Source organism: Juglans microcarpa x Juglans regia, chromosome 1S (genome assembly GCF_004785595.1).
Source record: "Juglans microcarpa x Juglans regia isolate MS1-56 chromosome 1S, Jm3101_v1.0, whole genome shotgun sequence".
Lineage (NCBI taxonomy): Eukaryota > Viridiplantae > Streptophyta > Magnoliopsida > Fagales > Juglandaceae > Juglans > Juglans microcarpa x Juglans regia.
This window is the reverse complement of record NC_054595.1, coordinates 17,329,391-17,353,906: the sequence shown is the minus strand read 5'-3', so window position 1 is coordinate 17,353,906 and position 24,516 is coordinate 17,329,391. Positions and strand designations below refer to the sequence as shown.

The 24,516-nt window shown below is 36.3% G+C and overlaps 1 protein-coding gene and 1 non-coding gene across 3 annotated transcripts; both read left to right on the top strand.

Annotated features, from left to right (window-relative positions):
- Positions 1-11,858: 11,858 nt before the first annotated feature.
- On the top strand, positions 11,859-11,965 carry LOC121247967. Its single transcript, XR_005937367.1, has one exon. It is a non-coding gene; the product is annotated as a small nucleolar RNA R71 (small nucleolar RNA).
- An 8,560-nt stretch (positions 11,966-20,525) lies between these two features.
- On the top strand, positions 20,526-23,985 carry LOC121244490 (probable prefoldin subunit 3). 2 transcript variants are annotated; one of them, XM_041142576.1, is made up of 6 exons: positions 20,526-20,752; positions 21,001-21,058; positions 21,899-21,970; positions 22,736-22,855; positions 22,946-23,047; positions 23,579-23,985. In XM_041142576.1, the coding sequence occupies exons 1-6, from the start codon at positions 20,622-20,624 to the stop codon at positions 23,678-23,680; spliced, it is 585 nt and encodes a 194-aa protein (XP_040998510.1). In that variant the 5' UTR covers positions 20,526-20,621; the 3' UTR covers positions 23,681-23,985. The 2 variants fall into 2 exon arrangements, with proteins under 2 accessions (XP_040998510.1, XP_040998518.1); XM_041142584.1 differs by lacking the exon at positions 23,579-23,985 and adding an exon at positions 23,343-23,420 and having other exon boundaries at positions 20,609-20,752.
- The last annotated feature ends 531 nt before the right edge of the window (positions 23,986-24,516 follow it).

Genomic DNA, 24,516 nt, shown 5'->3' with positions numbered 1-24,516 from the left:
TTGTCAAGCATACCCAATGAATATTGCATATACTGCATTGGGACCTAAAGAAATTAACCTTTGCAAGATAGCCCCAAACTCTAAAAAAATTAATATTGGGTATTCTACCATTCCAAAGTTCATACGGTATCTTATCAAATCCCTTAAATAGTACTCTATTCAAGATAAAATAAGATGCAAGTATTACTTCTTTCCGCCATTATTCAGGTAGGCCGAAACTAGAGAGAATGCATTTGACCATATCTACTAAGATTCTATTTTTTTTTTCTTTCAGCAATATCATTGGATTGAGGAGAATATGGAGTGGTTTCCTCATGTATAATATCATTCTCTTCACAATATTGAACCAATTGATTAGAGGAGTATTTACATCTTCTATCAGACCTGATAATCTTAATATTTCTCTCCAATATGTTTTCAATTTCAATTTTATAGATGACAAATTTATTAAAAAATTCATCTTTTATTTTCATAAAAAACATAACAAAATTTGTACATATCATCTATAAAATTAATGAAGTATTCATTACCATCTTTAGAAGAGACACTATTTAAATAGCAACCATCGCTATGAATAAATTCAAGTTGTGACGAATTTCTTACAATAGATTTTAATAGTTTTCTAGGCTATTCAACAGGAACTTCCGGAATAATTTCTAAATTCATCATTCTTTTAACATTATGATAATTAAAATGGTTTAATCTAGCATGCCATATTGAAGAGAAAAATGTAAAAAATGAAAATTTAATATTAGAATTAAATTTGTTTGCTAAGTTGTTTTGAAAATTTATTACAAACAAACCATCATGCACATAACCATTATCCACAAATGACCCATATTTAGTTATAATAATTTTTTAGAATGAAACAACAATGTGTAGCCACTGTCCCACTAAGTAAATATCCACTAATTAGATTTTCCCTTACCTTTGGCATATAAAACACTTCTTCTAATGGAAGAGTGTTTCCAAATGTTAGTTTGAGTTTAATTTTTCCTACTCCAAATACTTGTGTAGAAGTAGAGTTACCTATCATCACTTTCATGCCGCTTGTATCCTGATACGTTAAAAAAATATTACGGTTATAAGTGACATGTACATTGGCTCATGTGTCTACTATCCAATCAATAGCACTACAAGCCATATAAACTTAGGGACTTATGGTTACATACTGTTCAACGTTTCCAACGAAATTAGTCCCAGAAAGCACCATATGAGCTTGTGGGTTAGGCGATCTTGGTTGTTCATTGTCTTGGATTTTCCTATTCTTATAGCGATAATTTTCGGTCAACTGATATTGTGCTGAAAATATTTGCAAGTGCACAGAATCCTAAAAAGCAGTAAAGTGTTTTAAAAAAAATAGATGTCGAATCATAGAGATTAATTATGCTATTGAGTACTAAAATTTATTAAATTAATTACTATTTGGAAAATTGAAATTTAAAGAATAGATTATCTAAATTAAACTAAAGAAAATAGCGTTAAAATTAAGATTTCAAAGATAATATGAATAGATCTAGAGTGTTTGATTTCACATAGCGAATCCCACACAATTTATTCCTCCTTATTATAGAATTCCAATTATTCCAAGTTGATGATAAAAATTTCTTAACTATTCAATATTTTCTCTTGAAAAATATTAAAAATATTTCCAAATAATAATTTCATATCTATATGTGAATTTAATTAATTGAAGATTCATTAAGTTTTTTGGATTTTTCTTAAAATCACACTAATCGCGGTAAAGTATATCTACTTTCGCTCAACTAATGATGCATAATCCTAGAGATCTAATCACAAATCACCTCTCGGTCTCATTGCGATTCAATAGATTGAACAATAATTAGCTAGAAAATTGCAAGCATTAAGAACAAGAAATAAATACTTAATCGTGGAAATATTGAAAATAAAATAACTTAGCATATAAATTATGTGTTTAATACTATATTATATCAAAGTTCTAGAAACTAAAATTAGTTCACAATGAAATTGAAAAAAATAAAAATAAAACTAGTGTTCTTCGCTGGAGTTGGTTGTGAAGCATGTGACTCTCGCCTCTGGCCTCCAGATCCCCCTCCTCGAAAGAAACTTAAATAATAATTTCTGAACTATTGGACTCTAAAACTCAGACTCTCCCCTATTCATTCCACAAGTCGAGATTAAATAAATGTAAAAATTTAAATCTAGAAATAAGATAAATGTGGCTACAATCCAGCCTAAAGATCTATAAAATAGTTTCTAAAGCTAAATACTAACATAAAAGAAAATTATCCAAAAAATAACAGAATTATCTAAAATGGAAGATTCAGTAATAAGTGGCTTGATTTGTGGGGTTTGGGAGGATTTTGTGGCCAGCAGATTGATTGTGAAACTCAAAAGGTCCGACCGGGTAGATGTCGTGTGTGCTGATTTAACTACTCTCCTCGCCCAATAGCCAAGATGTAAGGTTCCTGACCGAGATGAAAGACTCATCTCGCCAACCTACCGAGCAGTAAAACTGCTTGCCTTTGCTAGTTGTTGCCCATGATATCGTTTAGGTTATCTTTTAAGTTGGTCGTTTAGTTTGGTTGCCCAATCTAGCTGCCCGAAGCCTTGTCGCTAAGTCTTCTCACCAGGTGCAACACCCCACATTTTAGTGTATTTTTACTAAAGAATTATTTTTATTTATTTAAAAATTTATTCTCTTATTTTAAAATTGGTTGGATTTTTAATGAGTTTATTTCTATGATTTAATTTGGTGAAAATTATTTTTATGTGCTTTTTTAATATTTATTTATTGTTATACATTTAAATTGCTTTTAATATTTATTTAATTACTGTGGGATTTAATTATTTCAATTTGACTTTACCATTACGTTTAAATTATTTTATTTAACTTGAGGTTTTGAAATCGTTTCCGTTGGATCATTTTTGTGACCCAAGTTATGAGGATTGGACCTCATTTCTTTTCCCTCTATTTTTCTTTTCCTTTTCTTTTTCTTTTCTTCTTTTCTTTTCTTTCTTTTCTTTTTCTCCTCCCTGATTTCCTTCCTGTGCGCGACACACTCTCTCTCTCTCTCGCCGAGCATTCATCTCTCCCCCAGCCCGCCGCCATGCGCCGGCGGTGGTCGACACCGCCCGGCTCCTCCGCTCCCCCTGTCGCCGGCGATCACCCCCTTCCATTTCCAGCTCCTCCATCGCTGCCGTTAACCACCACGAACCCATTGAAGCCGCGGTGTTCCATGCACCACTGCGCCGCCGTCGCGCCACCTCTGGCCACCATCTTCCTAGCACTTCATCCTCGACCTCTTAGCAACCCATTGGACCCAACCCCAGCTCCGATCCGCCACCGGTGAAGCTCCACCATCTACATTTCCGATTTGGGTATTTTGGTCTTCTACCGCCCATTGCGCCGCCACCCACGGCCAACCTCCACCATCACTAGCTTCACTGACCTCCCTAGGCCCTACCCTATCATTTTTGGGTCTTCGTTTGTCTCCGTTGAAAAGTGGGTATCTGTGACCCATGGCCACAGTGTATTTTACACTATTCGACAGCTATTTTTCCACTTCGAGGTCACCCGTGATCCTCAGAAAATTATTATATAGCATTGTAAGTATTTCTCTAAAGAACTTTCGTAATTTAAATGTATTTTTGCACTAACCCATTTCACTGTATTTTTGGCATGCTGGACTAAGTCCGAGGAGTTCGGGGGTCGGATGGATTTGTGATTGGAGTTGTTTGGTTGGTTTGGTTTATTTGGTTTGGTTGTTGATAAGTTGTTTTGATTGGATTTGTTGGGATTGGTTCTAGATGGATGTTGGATTAGTGTTGGTGCATGTTCATATCATTATTTCATACATGATCATGTTTGTAAAGAAAACTGGGTTTTCGTGTATTGCATTCATGTTCATGTGTTTTTGAAAACTGGATTTTCATGTGAGAATGGATTTTGGGTGCGTGTGTATCACGACCCCAAGCCGAGATGGGGTATTAACTCGGTGGAGCTCTTCTGGTTACTCGGGATCGGAATATACTGAGTAACGTCCCCTGGATTGTCGCCGGGCAACAATGGGATCGGACGAGATGGTCTCGTGCCGACTCCGTGGTCCTTCTGCTGGCAGGGACTAGAGGATGTCTGGCCACGTACGCGTTGGACGCGGAACTGGGCATCGCTCGTTGCGTAGTGTGGGTGCTTGGCCATGTACGCGCTGGGCGCGGAACTGAGCACCGCTACGAAGCCAGGACGTGCGGATGGTCCATAGGGGAGGCCATGGTGGATATGGAATTAATGCATGGTGCATTTGGAATTAATGCACTATTTTCTGGAAAAATAGTGCGAGTTGGATTTCTGGGTAAATCATTTTCTGGAAAAATGTTTTACGGATATTTTGGGCCAAAATGAGATTTTGGGGTGTGTTGGAAAATTATCATTTTCGGGAAAAATGATGTCTTGTGGAAAAAAAGCATATTTCATCATGTGCATGCATGTTAGTTGCATTTAATGCATTTTATATTACGTTGTTATTTGGGGTCATACTTACCTGCGATACCATTTTGTGGTAACGCAGATTTTGATGCAGATGAGGAGGAGGAGGGCGAGCCTGAGGAGACGGCTCCGCCTGAGGAGTGATCTGGGATCACTCGTTTGTTTATCTGAAACTATTGTAATATATTTTATGGATGACTGTATAACTGCTATTTAAATTTTTTATTGATGTTTGATTGTAAATAAATTTTGGTACTTAGTTGACTATCCGTTGCGTTATTTTATTTGTACACTGTTGCATGTACACACATTGACACTTCGTTGGGATGTGTGACCGTGTTGTCACCATCCTGGTGTCTCAATCCCTGTGTATTTATATAAGGGGGATTGGGGGCGCCACACCCGGGAGGTAAAACATCTCGCTCATCGCCTAACTCTTGTCACCAGTTCTGGTCGCCATTGGGTCTCCTCACCTAAATCTCATCGACTCTCTTCAGATCTCGTTGCCTCTCGTTAGTCTGGGTTCGTAGTCTCCTCTTTTGTACCAAAATGGTCTTCCTTCACACTAAATCTTCTTCTTCCTTCAAATCCAAGAAAATAAAGAAAAATATATAGAAATAAAATAAAACTAAATCAATAGAATTGAAGGAAAACTAAAACTTTTCATAAATAAAAGGATAATAAAAATTACATAAAAATCACACTTATCAAATACCCCCAAACTTAAGCTTTGCTTGCCCTCGAGTACAGAAAAAGAGAAAAACAATTAAAACAAGCATTGGTTTGATTCATAAAATTTATTGCTTCAATGATTGCCTAAAGTTTATAATTCAAATGAATCATTCAAGATCAATCAAGTCTAAAAGTTAATTTAAGGGGGGGAGAATGTAACATCCCGCATTTTAGTGTATTTTCACTGAAGGATTATTTTTAATAATTCAGAAATTTATTCTCTTATTTTATAATTATCGGATATTTTAAATGGGTTATTTTATGATCTTTAAATTGTGAAAATTAAATTGTTATGTTTTCTTAATATTTATTTATTGTTGTACATTTAAATTGTTCTTCTTTTAAATTAATTGATTGTGGGATTTAATTATTTTAATTTCATTGTATCATTACGTTTAAATTATTTTAATTGATTTGTTGTTTTAAAATCATTTTCGTTGGATCATTTTTTTTGTGACCCAAGAGGTGAGGATTGGACCTCATTTCTTTTCCCCTTACTTTTCTTTTTCTCTTTTTCTTTTCCCTTTCTTTTCTTTCTTCCCCTTTTCTTTTTCTCCCTCTGCTTTTCTCCTTCCCCGCGCGACGTACTCCCCTCCCTCTTTCCCTTGAGCTTTTCTCTTTCCACCCAACCCACCACCGTCGCGCTGCCGTGCGCGACACCGCCCCTGCTGTTCGCTTCCCCACCGGCCGACGACCACCTCCCTCCATTCTCAGCTCCTATCGCGCCGCCGTTTGCCCCCACGAGCCCCTCCAAGCCGCTGCGCATCTTGAGCTCCAGCGTCGCCGTCGTGCCACCTCCGGCCACCATTTCTTCACCACTTCATCATCGACCTCCTAGCAACCCAATGGACCCAACCCCAGCTCCGATCCGTCACCGGTGAAGCCTATCTATCTCCATTTCTGATTTGGACATCTTTGGCCTAAAACCACCATTTGCGCTGCCACCCACAGCAAACCACCACCACCATTGGCTTCACCGATCTCTCTAGGCCCTACCCTATCAATTTTGGGTCTTGGTTTGTCTCCGTTAAAAAGTGGGTTTTTGAGACCCACGGCCATAGTGTATTTTACACTGTTACGTTGCTGAGCCGTCACTTCTTGCATCTTCGTGATCCTTCGAAAATTATAATATAGCGCTGTAAGTATTTTCCCAAAGAACTTTCGTGATTTAAATGTATTTTTGCACTAACTCATTTTATCTGTGAATTGGTTGGTTCTGCCGGACTGAGTCCGAGGAGTTTGGGGGTCGGATGGATTGTGGACGGAGTTGTTGTGTGTTTGGTTTGCATTGTTGGTTATTGTTATGGCGTTGTTCATGTACATGGCATATTGCACGCATGATCATGTTTGTAAATGAAACTGAGTTTTCGTGTGCATACATTCATGTTCATGTGTTTATTAAAAATTGGGTTTTCATGTGTATGTTTGAAAATTGAATTTTCATGTAAAATGATTCTAAGTGTGTTTGAAACGACTGGATTGACTGGTTTGAGAAAAAGGAAAAGAGACTGTAGGGATGGTGGTAGAGTCCCGCCTGCGATTCCCGCCTACGGTGCACGCGATAGGGATGGTGGTTGTGTCCCTCCTGTGATTCCCACCTACGGTGCACGCGGTAGGGATGATAGTAAGCAGGGATGGTGGTAGTCTCGCCTGTGATTCCCACCTACAGTGCTCTGATAAGTATTCATTGTGTGTGATAAATATTCATTGTGTGGAAAGGAACTATAGGGATGGTGGTAAGCAGGGATGGTGATCGTGTCCCGCCTATGATTCCCGCCTACGGTGCATGCGGTAGGGATGGTGGTAAGCAGGGACGGTGGTAGAGTCCTACCTGCGATTCCCGCCTACAGTGTCCGATAAATGGTTTGTTTTGTGTGAATCATTTTCTAGAAAAATGACGGACTATATTTTTTGGCCAAAATGGGATTTTGGCATATGTTGAAAATAATCATTTTTCTGGGAAAAATGATATTTTATGGCTAAGTGTATTTTGTCATATGAATGCATGTTAGTTGCATTAATATGTTTTTATCCCAAGAGTTGTTTGGTTTATACTTACCTGTGGTACCATTTTATGGTATCGCAGATTTTGATGCAGATGTGGATGACGAGCCTTAAGCTTGGCTCCGTTGGCGGAGTGATCTGGGATTACTCCTGTTTATCGAGATTCGCTTTATCAATTATTTATGTATTTGTTTTGTAATATATTTTGGGATGACTGTATAACTTTTAAAGATGATTTGTTTTGAATATTTGTATTTGAAATTCTGGTACTTAGTAGACTTATTTATATTATCCGCTGCGATTTTTATTGTGCACTCTTACATGTTGCACACACTTGAGCACATTTCGTTGGGATGCGTGACCCGTGTTGTCATCATCCTGACATCACGATTCCCTTATTTTTGTACGTGGGAGTCGGGACGTCACATTTATGCAAACAAGTAAATAAATAATAGATCTCTAAAAACTCCATAGACTTGTTTTTCAAATTACTTTACACTAATGTAGAACAGAAACTATCATCATGGATCAATAGGTCTTTATAAAGCTTGTAATGTAAGGCTAGGGTGAGGGCTACAAAGAAAAGATAGGATTCAAACAAAAAAAAAAAAGAACTTAAGTTTGAACACTTAACAGAACAAAAAAAAAAAAACATTCTCAATTCTAACACAAACATCTCTTCTTAATCTTGTGGATCTCTCAACATACCTCTCTTTATTGTACTTTCAAGGATCTCTCTCTTTAACCCTCTATTCGGCAGGCCGACTTTTTTTTTTTTAAATAAACTATACCTTTTTTATTGCCTTTGTGGATGACTCTCGTCGGCCTTATCTTGTCGGTCACATTGTAGATGAATTGATTTTTCTTACTCTCAAACTTATGATTTTGATAATATGGCTATAATTAACTTTACTTGTAGACATTATACCTCTCTTGCCTTTACGCTCTTGTGTTTCGGTAACTTTGTGTAAACTTAGTTCTCTTGAAAGGTAAGGAAATCAATGTTTAATCTCAAATAGGGTAAGGAATATGAAGTTTACAAGAAAAAAATATATAAGGCCAAAATATAATTCAATCAAACTCAAAGAGGTGACTAGGGATAAAGATAATAAATAGGTAAGCTTGAAAGGATCAATTGGTCCAAAGAATGTCTTAGGCTGTGTTTGGCAAGTGAGAGTACTGAGGTACTCTCACTACTATTCTTTACTTTATTATTACTTTTCACATATTTTTCTACTATTCATTACTTTTCACCTATTTTTTAATATTTTATTATTACTTTTTCATTACTTTTTCACTACTATTCACAAACATTCTCAACACTTCTCAGGTATTTTCACTACCCAAACGAAGCCCTAATCATTTCTCCAGTAATATTCTGTCTAGGATTTCACCTCGAGTGTAATCAAATAAATTCTAGAGTTAGTTGAGACCATACAAATTCACAAAATTTGTATAAAATTTCTTTAGGTATGCAAAACGATTAATGATCATTATAAGCATTCATTGAACATAAAAAATATCAAATTAAGCAAGATCAAGTAAAGAATTAACAACTACACTTAAGCAATGATAATTTTTCCTAAAAATTATAATCAATTTCAATCATATTCTTATCATAGGCTTTTAGTCATCAATCATGTTTTTTCATAAATCTTTTGATACATAAATCCTTTCATAAAATCATGAATTTTCATAAAAAATTTAATGCATAATTCTTTACGAAAAATCATGGATTTTCGTAATTTTATCATGACTTGGGTACGTAAAAAGGGGCTTCCAATGGAGGGCATATATGAATAATATTTTTATAAAAAGACATGCCGTTTACGATACATACGTGTAAGGGTATGATCACGCTACTTACCTTGCACGCTAATCCACTATTTTCGGAGTGTAATCGGTTGCTGTGAGCTAGGTAGTGCAACGTGAGGCTGGGTTGCACTCAACGGTGGCAAGCGCGGTGGCGACTACGACAACTGGTGACGATGCAACTGTGAGAGAGAGAGAGAGAGAGAGATTTCGGGAAGGAAGATGAGCTCGGTGTGAGGGAGGGTGACGGAAAGAAACTTTGGGGGAGTTTGACGTGGCTTACTGAGACGAAGACGACAAACTTGGAGTGGCGTGCAGCATCCGGCAATGCTCTCTGTGTAGGTGGCGATGACATGGAGGAGGCTAATGCCGTGGGGTGGCTGGTTTGCATGGCTCACGGTGGAGATCACACACTTAGTTTTTGGTGAGGAAAAATAGAGGCTTTTGGTGGTGGTGCAAGAAGGTTTGCAGCATTGGTGTTGGGCAGTGCTAGGCAGAGGCTTGAGTGCACATTGAGGTGGCCTCTGTTCAGGGTGGTTGTGTTGTTTGCCGTGGCAGAGGTTTATGGAAGAAAGCCAATGTTTCTGCTTAACTTGGGGCTGGGCAATGCTATCACACGAGTTTTCTATCGTGCAAGTGGTTACGTTGGCATGGCCTAGGCAGTGGCGTCGGTTTTAAGTGGAGGGCTCACTCATGGCAGTGGGTGGTGGCAATGTACATTACGTTTCCTGGACATGGAGGTGTGTAGGTGTTGGCTGCTGGTGGCTTGAATTATTCTCACGAAGGATCAGTAGGTATATATATACTATTGGTTTAAGAACGTGAAGAGGGCTCTATATATAGACCAATGGAAAATGAAGAAAGAGAGACGTACATGCATGGTATTGGTCGTGGAACTAGTTTCGTGCATGGTTGAAATTTGTGGAAGGAAATCCGGTAGCTAGGAGTTTTATTATGAAAACGAAAGCACAATGGTAATAGTGTTTGGAGTCTAACACTCATGAGCTTGGAGTTTAAAAAAAAATACTACCGGAACCTTAACTCTAGGTTCAAATAAATATAACTTATCCGATAAGTTCTTTTATGGGCTTTAACTCATTTATTGAGACTAATAAAATTATCCATAATTTATCCCTAAAAATATAGGATCGGGTTCTTACACCTCAAGTGGTAGCTTTGGAAATTCAACTCCATAAATCTGGTCAGTCATGACTACGTCTCGGTCGCTTATTTGAAAACAAGAATGCACCTTGGAAAGAAATTTCATAGATTTAAATACATTAAAAGTGATATGCTCCTCGCCGACTCTCAAAATGAGTTTCCCTTGCTGAACACCAATTAAGGTTCTCCTCGTCGCAAGAAAATGTCAGCCTAGTATCAAAGGGATTTCCTCGTCCTCCTCCATATCGAGCACAATGAAGTCGGCCAGGAAGATGAACTTATCAACTTTCACCAGTACGTCCTCAATGAGTCATCTCGAGTATTTAATAGATCTATAAGCTAACTGTAGAGAGATGGTGGTCGGCTTTGCTTCTTCATGACCTAGTTTCTTGAAAACAGAGAGGGGCATTAGATTAATACTTGCCCTTAAGTTGCATAAAACTTTATCAAAATAGGAGTTTCCTATAGTGCAAGGGGTTGTGAAACTCTCCGAATCTTTCAACTTAGGCAGCAACTTATTTTGTAAAATTGCACTGCTTTCCTCAGTCAGCATTACAATCTCATGCTCCTCTAACATCTGCTTGTTTGATAATATATCCTTCAAAAAGTTTGCATATTTAGGTATTTGCTCTAAAGCTTCAATGAAATGAATATTAATATGCAGTTGCTTAAATATACTAAAAGGTTTAGAGAACTGATTATCAATCTTATTTTTTCTTAATCTTTGCAGAAAAGGAATTGGTGGATCATCTATTGAAGGAGAATAAGTTTCAGATATAAACTCCCTGGATTTCTTGGGTTTTGAAGCCCCTTTATTCTCCTTAGTATTCTCAGCTTGTTGGTTGGCCGCATCCTGCTCTGCTTCTTTCACTTTGGATTTAGCTTCCTTCATCTCAAACTCCATGTTTTTGGTTGCTTCTACATCTCGCTCCGTACTTACTATTTGCAGCTGGTTATATGACCGGTCACTTCTCAATGTTATGACTTTGACATGTTCTTTCGGATTGGTCACAGTGTTGCTCGGCAAAGTCTCTGCTATCCTCACGGTAAGCATGTTTGAGAGCTGACCGATTTGTGCCTCAAGATTGCAGATTGAAGCCGAGTTGTTTTGGATCACCATATCAGTCTTTTGCATGTACTGCAGAAACATATCCTCAAGTGTCGATTTCTTCTCTTGCTGTGGAAACTGTTGAGGTGGTCTAGTCGGCCCTTGATTATTGCTCCATGAAAAGTTTGGGTGATTTCTCCATCCAGGATTGAACGTGTTTGATAAGGATTGTTTTGACATTGAAAATTGGACACGTAATGGACTTGTTTATAACTCGGTTGGGCAAAAGGATTCCCAACTTGACAATCTACACTTGAATGATTTCCTGCACAATGATCACAAACCAGATTAGTTTGAATAGCATTAGCGTTCATCTTAGCTAGTTGTTTGGATATATTTGCCAACTGGGCCGCAATTGCGAACATAGAGTCAAGCTCAACAACGCTAGCCACCTTCCTTGGCATTGCTCTCTCTGCGGCCCACTGATAGTTGTTAGACACCAACTCTTCCAGAAGTTCATATGCGGCATCATGGGTTTTACTCATTAATGCTCCTCCCACGGCCGCATCAATCATAAATCGATTTGTGGGTTCCAAACCATTGTAAAATGTCTGTACTTGAAGCCAGGTTGGGAGGTCGTGATGTAGACACTTGCGCAATAAGTCCTTGTATCTCTCTCATGCCTTATATAATGATTCACCCTCAAATTAGATTAAAGTAGTAATATCATTCATTAACTTTGCTATCTTGGTCGGAAGGAAATATTTTACTAAGAATTTTTGTGCAAACTCCTCCCAGGTAGTGATGATGCTGGGCAGCAAAGAGTTCAACTAAGATTTTGCTTTTTCCCTAAGTGGAAAGGAAAAGGTTTCAATTGAATCACATCATCTGTCACTCCGTTGTGTTTAAAAGTATCACAAATTTTTAGAAAATTTGCAATATAAACATTAGGATCCTCTTATGATAGCCCCCAAACTGGACGGTTTGTTGAATCATTTGAATGATGGCCAGACTGATCTCAAAGTTATTGACTTATATAGTTGGTCGCCTTATACTAGATGTCGCCCCATTGACTGTGGGCATAGCATAGTCTCTCAAAGCTTTATTATCTTGGTCGGCCATGGTGAATGCAGATGTAGTAGCCTCTTACTTCTTCTTTTTATTGATTCTACATAAAGTTCTTTCAATCTCGGGATCAAGAAGTGTATACTCTAATGGTTTAGATCGGGGCATACACTTCTAAATCATGAAATAAAAATAGAAGAAAAGCAAAGCTGAGCTCTATTTAAACAACTTTTAACAATAAAAATAAAATAAAATCCAAATTAATAACAATCTAGCTAGTATCAATATCAATAACAAATAATTAATCCCCAGCAACGGCCCAAAAATTTGTTGTGCTGAAAATATTTACAAGTGCATAGAATCATAATAAGTAATAAAATGTTATAAAGAAAATGGATGTCGAACCCACATAGATAATTTATGTTATTGAGTACTGAAATTTACTAAATTAATTACTCTTTAGAAAACCAAAATTTAAAGAATAGATTATCTAAATTCAACATAAGAAAAGAACGCTAAAATTAAAATTTCAAAGATAATAAGAATAGATCTAGAGCGTTTGATTTTACCTAGTGAATCACACACAATTTATTCTTCCATGTTATAGAATTCTAATTATTCTAAGTTGATTATAAGAATCCCTTAACGATTCAATATTTTTTCTCGAATAATACTAAAAATATTTCCAATTAATAATTTCATATCTCTATGTGAATTTAATTAATTGGAGATTCATTAAGGTTTTTGGATTTTTCTTAAAAATGACACTAATCGCAGTAAAATATCTCTACTTTCGCTCAACTAATGGTACTTAATCCTAGAGCTCTAATCACAAATTACCTCTCGATCTCATTGCGATTCAATAGATCGAATAATAATTAACTAGAAAACTGCAAGCATTAAGAACAATGAATAAATACTTAATAATGAAAATATTGAAAATAAAATAACTTAGAATATAAATTGTGTGTTCAATGCTTAGCTACATCAAAGCTCAAGAAAATAAAATTAGCTCATAATGAAATTGAAAAGAAAAAGAATAAAACTAGTGTTCTTAATTGGAGTCAATTGATGAAGTATGTGGCTCTCGCCTCTGCCCTCTAGATCTACCTCCTCTAAAGAAGATAAATGCGGATGAAATAGATGTCAAAACTCAAATTCGAAGACAAGATAAATACGGCTACAATCTAGCCTAAAGATTTGAAACATAATTTCTAAAGATAAATATTAACATGAAAAATTATCCCAAGAATAATGAAATTATCTAAAATGGAAGATTCAGTAATAAGTCGCTTGATTTGCGGAGTTCGAGAGGATTTGGTGGTTAGCAGATTGATTACGAAACTCGGAAGGGTTCTGCCAGGTAGATGTTGTGTACGATGAATATAACTGATCTCCTTGCCTAATAGCCAAGATTTAAGGTTCCTGACCGAGATGAAAGACTCCTCTCGCCAACCTACCGAGCGGTAAAACTGCTTGTCTTTGCTAGTTGTTGCCCACGATGTCGTTTAGGTTATTTTTTAAGTTGGTCGTTTAGACTGATCACCCAATCTAACCGCTCGGAGCCTTGTCACCAAGTCTTCTTGTCCAAGAGGTAAAACATCTCGCTCACCGCCTAACTCTTGTTGCCAATTCTAGTCGTCATTGGGTGTCCTCGCCTAAATCTCCTCGACTCTCTTCAGATCTCGTCGCCTCTAGTCGGTCTGGACATGTAGTCACCTCTTTTGTATCAAAATGCTCTCCCTTCACACTAAATCTTCTCATTCCTTCAAATCCAAGAAAATAAAGAAAAATATATAGAAATAAAACAAAATCAATAGAATTGAAGGAAAAATAACACTTTTTATAAATAAAAGAGTAATACAAATCACACTTATTGACTATCTGGTTTGTTACAATTAAAACAAATGGGTCTCTTATCATGCTTGTTGATATAGGACTTTGGTTTCAAATTGTGCCTATAACTAGTTTTACCCTTATTGAATTTGGCTTCTATTGTAATGGGTTTCTATATTCTATGGCCTTCTACAATATTTGCTCTAGACTGGAAATAAAAAACCAATGGTGGGATAGGATCATTTTTCAAGTGCGGTTCTTGGATCCTAATGGCATAGATCAAGGTTTTCATGGTCATATCTTCAATCTTATGTTTAAGAGATGGGCCAAAATTCTTCCACAAATGAGGCAACTTGTCTATTGTACAAGCAACTTGGAGACATTTGGCAATACCTATTCCCCGTTGGCCCTAATTCATGGTAAATAATAGTTAACTCATGGGCTTGCTCTACGATAGATTTGGAACCATCCATCTTAAAACTAACAAATTTGCTTGTGATGTAATTATCCATTTCGGCATCTTGTATACCATATTTCTTATACAGAGCATTCCAAATCTCTTTGGCAGATTTAATGTCTAGGTGAACATAAAAAAATGTATCACTTAAATGATTTAGAATCCTACATCTACACACACTCTCAGTTTCTTTGTTGGTTTGCAATTCAACAGTACGTGCGGGTTCATGAAAATAGTTAAAAGGCAGATCATTAACAATAACAAAATATAATCCAAGCATTGTAAGAAAGATTTTCATCTTTACTTGCCTATGCTTTAAATTGACTCCTCAAAATTCTTCGGATGCAGTAGGTTCGTTAGAAGTCATGGTGACAACCAAATAATTAACAATACTACTTTAGTTTAACAAAAGAGAAGATCTATTCTAAGATTGTTGGGAAATTTTGGATAATAAATTATATATATGTGCAAACGCTTTATAAAATAGAGAATATGTAAAATAACAAGAACAAATTAGAAAGAGAGAACCCGATATTGAGGCATGTTGTGATGGACGATTTCCTTAGAATAGATTTTGCCACCTCCAAATCTAAACACGCACTAGGCCTTTTGATAATCTACTCTCAGGATATAATAACTTCGATTCCCATTAATCTCCTTGTCGGTACATACAAAAGAAGATCCTAAGACCTAATATAAAATAGTCAAAGCTAAAGAAAGAAAGACAAAGAGAATAAGGAAATGTTTATCTAATTCTTGTAGAGAATTTGAAGTACATAAATTTGTGGGAGGGGTTCCCTATTTATAGAAATTGAAAGAGCACTTGTGAAAAGTCATAACTTATATAAATGAAATGGTATTTGTAAAAATTTACAACTAAAATGAAATAGCACTTATGAGAAGTCACAACTTCTCAAATTGTAGATAATAAATTGAAAAAATTTCCAATTCACTAAAGGGCACAACCCATTATTTGGTGGCTAAGCAATTGAGTCTCTTATCCCCCCGAAAGGTATGCATTGATTCAAGTCACCATAACACTTTTTCATTTAAAGTTTGACAACTAAATCAACACATTGAACAATAACAATGGTTCACATTATTTTTTACTTTAACAGTAAATATTTTAATAATTTATAAGTCTAAAAACCAGCATTTTCTCCATCGGAGCATCAGCCACCTTAATTTAACATCTTCGATTCCAACACCTGCTAACAAATTCATCTTCAAACCCGTTCTAACTCGTCTACATACATATTTTGGTATTTATTTCTTTTATGCAGCTAGACTAGTAGTCTTTTGGTTTTTGGGTCCATAATTATAATGGGATGTGTTAATATTTTTAATGGACACTTGAGAAAGTCTATACTCTTCTCAAATAAATAGAATAGGCTCGTTTAATTATTTAGTAATTTTGTGCTCTGGTAAGGTCAATAAAAGTCATCTCCTGCGTGGAACTGTAGAGGTATATATATGCGGGGTCTAGCTCATCAATAAACTGACTTAACAATTGGGTACAAAATTAATTAACAAACTAAGTAAAACACATAGTAAAATATATAATACAAACTAAGTAAAATACACGATAAAAGATACAAGTGACACGTGTTGTGATACTCCCGCTCAAGATGGAGAGTAAATGGAATGAACTCTCATCTTGGTGATTAGCTAAAAATGTTGATGTCTAAGGGCTTTAGTGAGAGCATCAGCTAGTCGATATTGTGAGGCAAGATGAAAGGTCTTGATAACTCCATTGTATATCTTCTCCCGTATAAAGTGACAGTCCAGCTCAATGTGTTTGGTGCGGAATTGTAGAGGTATATATATGCGGGGTCTAGCTCATCAATAAACTGACTTAACAATTTGGTACAAAATTAATTAACAAACTAAGTAAAACACATAGTAAAATATGTAATACAAACTAAGTAAAATACACGATAAAAGATACAAGTGACACGTGTTGTGATACTCCCGCTCAAGATGGAGAGTAAATGGAATGAACTCTCATCTTGGTGATTAGCTAAAAATGTTGATGTTTAAGGGCTTTAGTGAGAGCATCAGCTAGTTGATATTGTGAGGCAAGATGAAAGGTCTTGATAACTCCATCGTATATCTTCTCTCGTATAAAGTGACAGTCCAGCTCAATGTGTTTGGTGCGGAATTGTAGAGGTATATATATGTGGGGTCTAGCTCATCAATAAACTGACTTAACAATTGGGTACAAAATTAATTAACAAACTAAGTAAAACACATAGTAAAATATATAATACAAACTAAGTAAAATACACAATAAAAGATACAAGTGACACGTGTTGTGATACTCCCGCTCAAGATGGAGAGTAAATGGAATGAACTCTCATCTTGGTGATTAGCTAAAAATGTTGTTGTCTAAGGACTTTAGTGAGAGCATCAGCTAGTCGATACTGTGAGGCAAGATGAAAGGTCTTGATAACTCCATCGTATATCTTCTCCCATATAAAGTGACAGTCCAGCTCAATGTGTTTGGTGAGTTTGTAAAACACAAGGTTGGCAGCAATATGTAAGGCAACTTGACTGTCACAAAATAATTGAGCACTTTGAGTACGAGATATATGGAAATCAGTTGTAGATGCCATGGATCTATATTCTACATCAGTTGTGGATCGAGACACAATTGGTTTTTTTTTTTTTCCCAAGAAACTAAAGAATCACCATGAAACACACAATAACCACTTGTGGACTGATGGCTATCAGAATAAGAAGCCCATCTGAATATGCAAAAGCTTTAATAGTTAATGAGCTGGAGTATTCTTAACATATTGCAAAATGCGGTAAGCTACTATCAAATGAGATTGTTTGGGCTTATCGATATATTGACTTAGGCGATGAACTGAGTAAGAAAGATATGGCCTTGTAATAGTGAGATACAAAAGCCTACCAATGAGCCTGTGAAACATTGTTGGATCTGCCAGTAATTCCCCATCATCTTTGGTAAGTCTGGGATTCTGCTCCATAGGAAATGAACTTGTTTTGGCACCAAGAAAACCAACATCTTCAAGGATTTCAAGACCATATTTTCTTTGACACAAAGAAATTCCTTGTGGAGATCTAGCAACCTCCAAACTAAGAAAATATTTAAGCTGCTGGAGATCCTTGAGTTTGAATTTATCATCAAATAAAATTTTCAAATGCTCCACAGATTGTAAATAATTACTTGCTATCACAATATCATCAACATAAACAAAAAAAGCAATGAAGGAAGAGGCTTGAGATTTGGTAAAAATGGAGTAATCAGCTTGGGATTGCAAAAAACCCATGTCAATGAGAGTATTAGAATAATTTTGAGAACCATTGGCGTGAAGCCTATTTTAGACCATATAAAGATTTGGTCCATTTGCAAACTTTAGACTTCCCCTTAATATGAAAACTAGAAGGTAGCTTCATATATACTTCTTCCAACAAATTCCCATGCAGAAAAGCATTGATCACATCAAGTTGAACTAAATACCAATTCTGGACAACAGCTATAGCAAGTTCTAATAGTAACTATCTTAGCCACTAGGGAAAAAGTTTCAAAATAATCCAAACCTTTCTTTTGGGTGTAACCCTTGATGACAAGCCTAGCCTTATATCTTTAAATGGAGCCATCAATACGATATTTAATTTTATAAACCCATTTATATCCTATGGGTTGTTTTCTAGGGTATAAAGTGTTAACAGTCTAGGTATTATAGGCTTCCAAAGTTGCAATCTCAGCAAACATAGCATCTCTCAAATGAGAGTATTGAACTGCTTGATAAAACTCAAGTTCAATGTCAGCAGTAATGGCTAATGCAAAATATTTATGACTAGAAGACAAATGATGATAAGAGAGAAAGTTAGAGAGATCATACTGTGTGCTTAGAGAAGTCGGACCTGCTCTAAAATCTTATGTAGACTATGCAGTAGAAGAGTTGCAATAAAAATTCTGCAAATAACCAGAAGCCCCTCTTATTCTGTTGGATCTCCGAGGATGAACATATGGGAGAAATCTTTCTTGAGGATTAGAGTTGTGAGAAGAATCTAGTATGGAACTATGAGTGTTAAGAGACAATTCTCCAAGGGAAACATCATCCTAAGAAGATGTTGTTGAAGGCATAATGAGAAAATCTACTATTGAAGATGCAACATGTAGAGGTAAAGAAATGTTTGATTTGGATGATGATATGTCAGAAGAAAGAGGTGAGGAATGGAAAGATTTATAAGGAAAAACATGTTCAAGGAAAACAACATGTCGAGAGATAAAAAAAACTGATTAGTGGCAATGTTTAAGAGCTTATACCCTTTGATATTGAAAGGGTAGCCAAGAAATATACATTTACGAGCTTTAAGGTCAAATTTGGTTCGAGATATGTGTAGTGTAGAAGCAAAACACAGACAACCAAAAGTCCTCAAATGAACATAAGAAGGAGATGACTGAAATAATAGCTCAAAAGGAGACTTGTGTTTCAAGATAGGGTTGGAAGTCTATTTACAATGTGAGTGGCTGTGAGGATAGCATCACTCCAAAATTTAAAAGGCAGATGAAACTAAAACATTAGGGCTTGATCTGTATTCAAAATGTGTTTTCACCGACTAAGGGCTGTGTGATAAGAACAACTCCAAGATTGTCACTCGGATGTAGAAAAGATGGACTGGTAGCATCATTAGAAAGATTGGACTGAGGAGATGAAGACGACGCCATGGAAGTCTAGGTGTGGACTTGAGAGATTTTGATTAGGGCAAACTTGAAAAAATCTGATACCATAACAATAGATAAGTGACAGGAAACTTCTCGTATATTGCCAAAATGAAAAAACTGTAACGTGTGTGGGTGGCTGGGTGGGTGGGGGTCCAGCTCATCAATAAACCAACTTAACAATTGGGTACAAAATTAATTCACAAAATAATTAAGTAAGACATATGGTAAAATACACAATACAAACTAAGTAAAATACATGATAAAATATACATGATTGACACGTGTTGTGATAAAGAATCTTCTTACGTTTTTTTTTTTTTTTTTTTCCAAGGAATCACCAAAACATATATTAATATAGATTGATCAATGGCACATATATATAATAGAGATGTACGTTCCCGCAGTCATTTTCCTCATATATACATATATATATATATATATAGAGAGAGAGAGAGAGAGAGAGAGAGAGAGAGAGAGAAAGCACATTATTCAGCTATATATCATGGTGTGGATTCGACTCATGATCAACAACAATAAAGAAGAGATATATAACAAAACATGCACGTACGTACCATGCATGGAACATTAAATTAACAAAGATTCACTGCCAACATGCATTCATTGCCAACATGCATTGCAATTTGCAACCAGACTTGCTAGACCACCTGGATTTATATATATATATATAAACTTGTGGATAAAGGAAGAACAAACAATATATATATATATATATATATATATATAAACTTGTGGATAAAGGAAGAACAAACAGAAGCAAGCAGCAAGGGCGGTGATCGGGAATCTGAATAGATGGTGATCATCTACCAACTACGTGTACGATGTGGTTATGGGAGTGGAAAGCCTAACCACCATGATGATCATTGATATCAGTTCATGTAGAAGAAATTTGAATGTGCATTGAACTTGAAAAAGAATAGGCCAAGGAGTGTTTGGATGCGATAAAATCATAAACGTGTAGCAGAAGCAGCACTTCATAATGTTCAGCATTGATTCTGGGTCCAACATTTTAATTTTTATACACTCCATATTTTTGTAGTGCTTATGGACGAAAAAGGGCCCATGAATGAAAGTACTCCATGGACTTCCATCGGCCTCCCCTTCGTGGGCTTGCTACAAGTTTATCGGACCCAACTTGAGGCCGTCTTAATTTTGCCCCGCATTTAAAACGTCGACGTGCGCTTCATGTTGCCGAAAGCACGAAAACGCCTTGACGTGTTCTTCTACCCTGGCGCCCGCCCTCTTCTCTTCGAAACCACTGTGTAGTGCTACAGCGTCTCCAAGATTCTCTCTCTCTCTTCTCTGAGGTTTTGTAGGAGTTATGGCTTCGTCTACTCCAGGGGTCCCGGAACGAAGAGGAATACCAGGTGCTGAATTCGTTGAAGACGTTCAGACCTATCTCACTCAATCAGGTCTCAATGTCAACTCCGCCCTCGCTTTCCTCCTTGAAAGGTCACCCTACTTCAATTTCAATCTCTCTCCTTCTCTCTCAAACCACACTAATAGTTTCTTTTCTTCTTTCTTTCATTCTTTTTTTCTTTTTCTTTTTCTTTTTAAGTTTACCTTGCGAGTGACGGAATAGTACTCGACATATATGAAACCTTAAAAATCTGTTGAGTCCTGTTATTTTTTTCTCTTTCTTTCCGCAAATTTTAATCTTTTGTTTCTTCAAATGTATGCAATGCACTAATCTCTTGCAGACTACAGCAGTATAAGTTGGTTGAGATGCGACTTCTCGCACAGCAAAGGAATATTCAGGTGTTTTTATTGAATTTCCTTCGTTCTACATTGTCTAGCCTGCGTCTTACACTGTTTTTAGTTTTTCTTCAAATGATATGAGGACTCGCATTCGACTTGACTTGTTGAGTTCCATGTTTTCGTGTTCATTTTTTTTTTTTTAGTGTTAAAATGGAAGAGAATTCACTGGCCTATGTTAACCTTAATGCTGCATTTGTGCTAAATAACTGGAGTTTATTTGTTGTCCACCATTTAAGGGAACTGCACTGTGGAGCCATATATTTAATAAGATAGTCGATCGCGTCATCTCATTATTTGCCACATCTAGAGGATCTGTTAACTTTCTTTTTTTGAAAATAAAAATAAAAATCTCACTAATTTGTATGGTAAAGTGATAATGTGAACTTTTTAAATGAGAATAATGGTTAGAATTTTAAGAATCTCCCACACATTCTGATTTGCGGATTCTTGTTTTATACATTAATATTTTCCATTAGACATGGAAATCTTTCTAACCTCTCACCAAGTCGTTGCTCTGCACAGATGTATCATATGTGCGTTTATGGTGGAAGGATTTGGGAAATTTTTATGAAAAATGTAACTTGTTAATATCAATTACCATTGAACTGGTATAACACAAAACCTTGGGCATGAATGTTGATCAACATATCAGTTACAAAAATGTGGAGTCGTTTGACCATGGGTTCTAAAATCTGTCCTCTACCATCTTTCTTATTTCTAATTCCTCTCTTTGTGGTTAAACCCGATGTAAATTAAATATTTACCACTTGTTCAACACCTTCATGCTAAATTTTGGATTTATGATGGTCTTGGGTAACACTTTATTTCTAGCTGTCGTAGGCAAAGATCCCTGACATTGAGAAGTGCTTAGACATGGTTGCCACTTTACAAACTGAGAAGGGTACTGGTGAGGTTCGTTTTCTCACTATTACGTGATGTATCCATATGTGATTTGTTTATTCACTGAGATTATCTGATAAAAGAGGACTATAATGGTTTGTATGTTTGTGTGGGTGCTGGTTTCGCTATTCTATACATGCAAGTCTCGTCTTACTTGCACGATCCGGATTATATGAGAAAAAGGTCAAAGTTTGACATTGATTTTTGAAATTTTAGAAAAATTCTACTCATCATCCTTACACTACAACACCACACATAATTTTTTAATTTTTTTTTTCTCTTAACAAATGTGTGGTGTATAGATGATAAGTAGAAGAACTCAATTAGTTTAGGAAGAATAAAACTAAAAAAAATTAAAAATAAATAAAAACAAGTGTGGTGTGTGATGTGTGCGGATGATGAGCTTTGCTGCTCATCATCCCCACACATCACATTTTATTTAAATGATTCATAGTCAAACTAGGGCTGAAACAGATGCCCTTCTTGTAACCTCTAATCTTCCTAGAATATTATCACATGCATGGAGTTATATAATTTTAGAAGAAGCTACAAATGGATACCAACATTTACAGACTTCATCTGCAACCTGTGCCTTCATTTTAAATTGACCAAGAAGAGTTCAAAAAAGCAATTAACTTAGCTAAATGGATACTTGCTAACCAGAAGTGTTTTTTCTTAGAGGAGTCCTGTTTAAGTGCTTTATTAATGATTATTAGATTATCGATTTACTCATTGTTCTTGATTAAGGGCTTTTGTTTGGCTGTGCTATGAACTCAGGCACGTATTACTGATTTTGAAGTCTCTGAAGGCATATATTATTGTGCTCGCATTGAGGATAATGACTCAGTATGTTTATGGCTGGGAGCAAACGTCATGTTAGAGTATTCATATGAAGAGGTTCATTGCTTTCAAATCTTTGATGCTGTTTAGTTAGCGTCTTCTGCACTAAGGATTCAAGATGAGTGCTTGTTGGTCTTTTTGGTGCAGGCCACTGCTCTTCTTCAAAAAAATTTGGATAATGCTAAAGCCAGTTTAGAAGTTGTTGATGCCGATCTACAGTTCTTGAGAGATCAAGCGACCATTACACAGGTAGTATTTGTGTGAATATGAAAAGGTTACCCTCTCTGTGTGCATGGTAATTAAATGAGTTAGTTGTGCCAAAGGGTACTAGTTTGCTGTGAATCTTGCACATGCTGGCACTAAAAGACAATATTAAGTTTAAAGCTGGTTAATATAGCACGAGGGTCAGGAGTGAGAGCCTGGGAGGCGTTAGTGTTTTAATCTGTGAGCTTTATTGTGAACTTGAGAGATGTGATGATCCCATGTAAGTCTAGGCATGCTTAACTTACTATTGATTCTTGACAGTTTGACAACCATTGAGCAGGTCACCATTGCTCGTGTGTATAATTGGGATGTTCATCAGCACATAATACGACAAGCTGCTGCTGGAAAAGACTCGTGAAATTAAAACGATCCACGCAGATTCAGAGGTGACAAAATATGTTTTCATTGTAAGAGCATGGTCCTGGTCTCTCTTTAATGGCTTGACTTTGGTATCTGGATTCTCTTCTTTTATCTTCGCGGATTAATCATCTATTTCCCGGTTTATCTGTTTTGCAGGGAAATGCTATATTACTAGGACCACTAATGGGCTTGAGCTGTAACATTTGTTTTGCCCGTGAATTTTTGGTTGATGGAAATGTTTTTTTTTTTTTTTCTTAATGAAACTCGGTGATATAGTTTAGAGATAAACTAAACCCGTGGTTTAAGTTTTAGTTCTGCTTTAGTGGGGTTGGGGGGGAGAATGATGGGACGCAGGAAGCTCCAATTCGAAGGTAATGTGTGGAATGAAGCTAAGGAGTCAAGATTGCCGGGTCTGAAATGATGTCAGCCCAATCTTATCCTTCCTAAAAAGGGCCGTAGATCTGGATGGTTTCTCATATAATATCCGTGACTGGTCAGAAGTTACATGATGTTAACTTTGATGTATACTTTAGTCAACTAACCTAATGATACTCTTACTGGAAGATTTTATTCCTTTTTTTTTTTTTTTTTTTAAAAAAAAAAAAAAAAAAGGAGGCCTCTATATCTGCCTTTTAAGAAAAGAAAAGCATCCAACGGTTAGGAATTCTTAAATTAACAACTATATGTGACTTGTGCTAATGTTTTGGAATCTGATACAGGAGGCAGAAACGGCTGCACAAACTTTCTCGTTTCAGTCGCTATTTTTATTAGCTTGGCATGAAGTTGAATTGTAATGGGCCTGCATTATCACACACATACATAGTCCAGACCTTATAAACCAGGATTATTCCCAAACCTCCCCTACTGCTGCTACCTTATTTTTGGAATGCCCAGACTTTTTAGGGCAATACTTGTTTCCTTGAGCCCAACTTTTCCTAGGACCGGAACTCTCATACCTGAATCTGGGATATGCCTAATTTGATTGAGACTGTCTAACATTATATTTTTCATAATTGCAAAGCATATAGAACAGTTTTCATGAGACTGTATATCATTAAAATCTGATTGAAAGCTGTAGGACCTTAGAATTGGAT

Bases quoted from the DNA above. Each gene is read 5' to 3' on its own strand.
- LOC121244490 (XM_041142576.1), top strand. From the start codon at position 20,622: ATGGCTTCGTCTACTCCAGGGGTCCCGGAACGAAGAGGAATACCAGGT. The intron at 20,753-21,000 runs GTCACCCTACTT...AATCTCTTGCAG, and splicing joins CTCGCTTTCCTCCTTGAAAG to ACTACAGCAGTATAAGTTGG. The intron at 21,059-21,898 runs GTGTTTTTATTG...TAGCTGTCGTAG, and splicing joins CACAGCAAAGGAATATTCAG to GCAAAGATCCCTGACATTGA.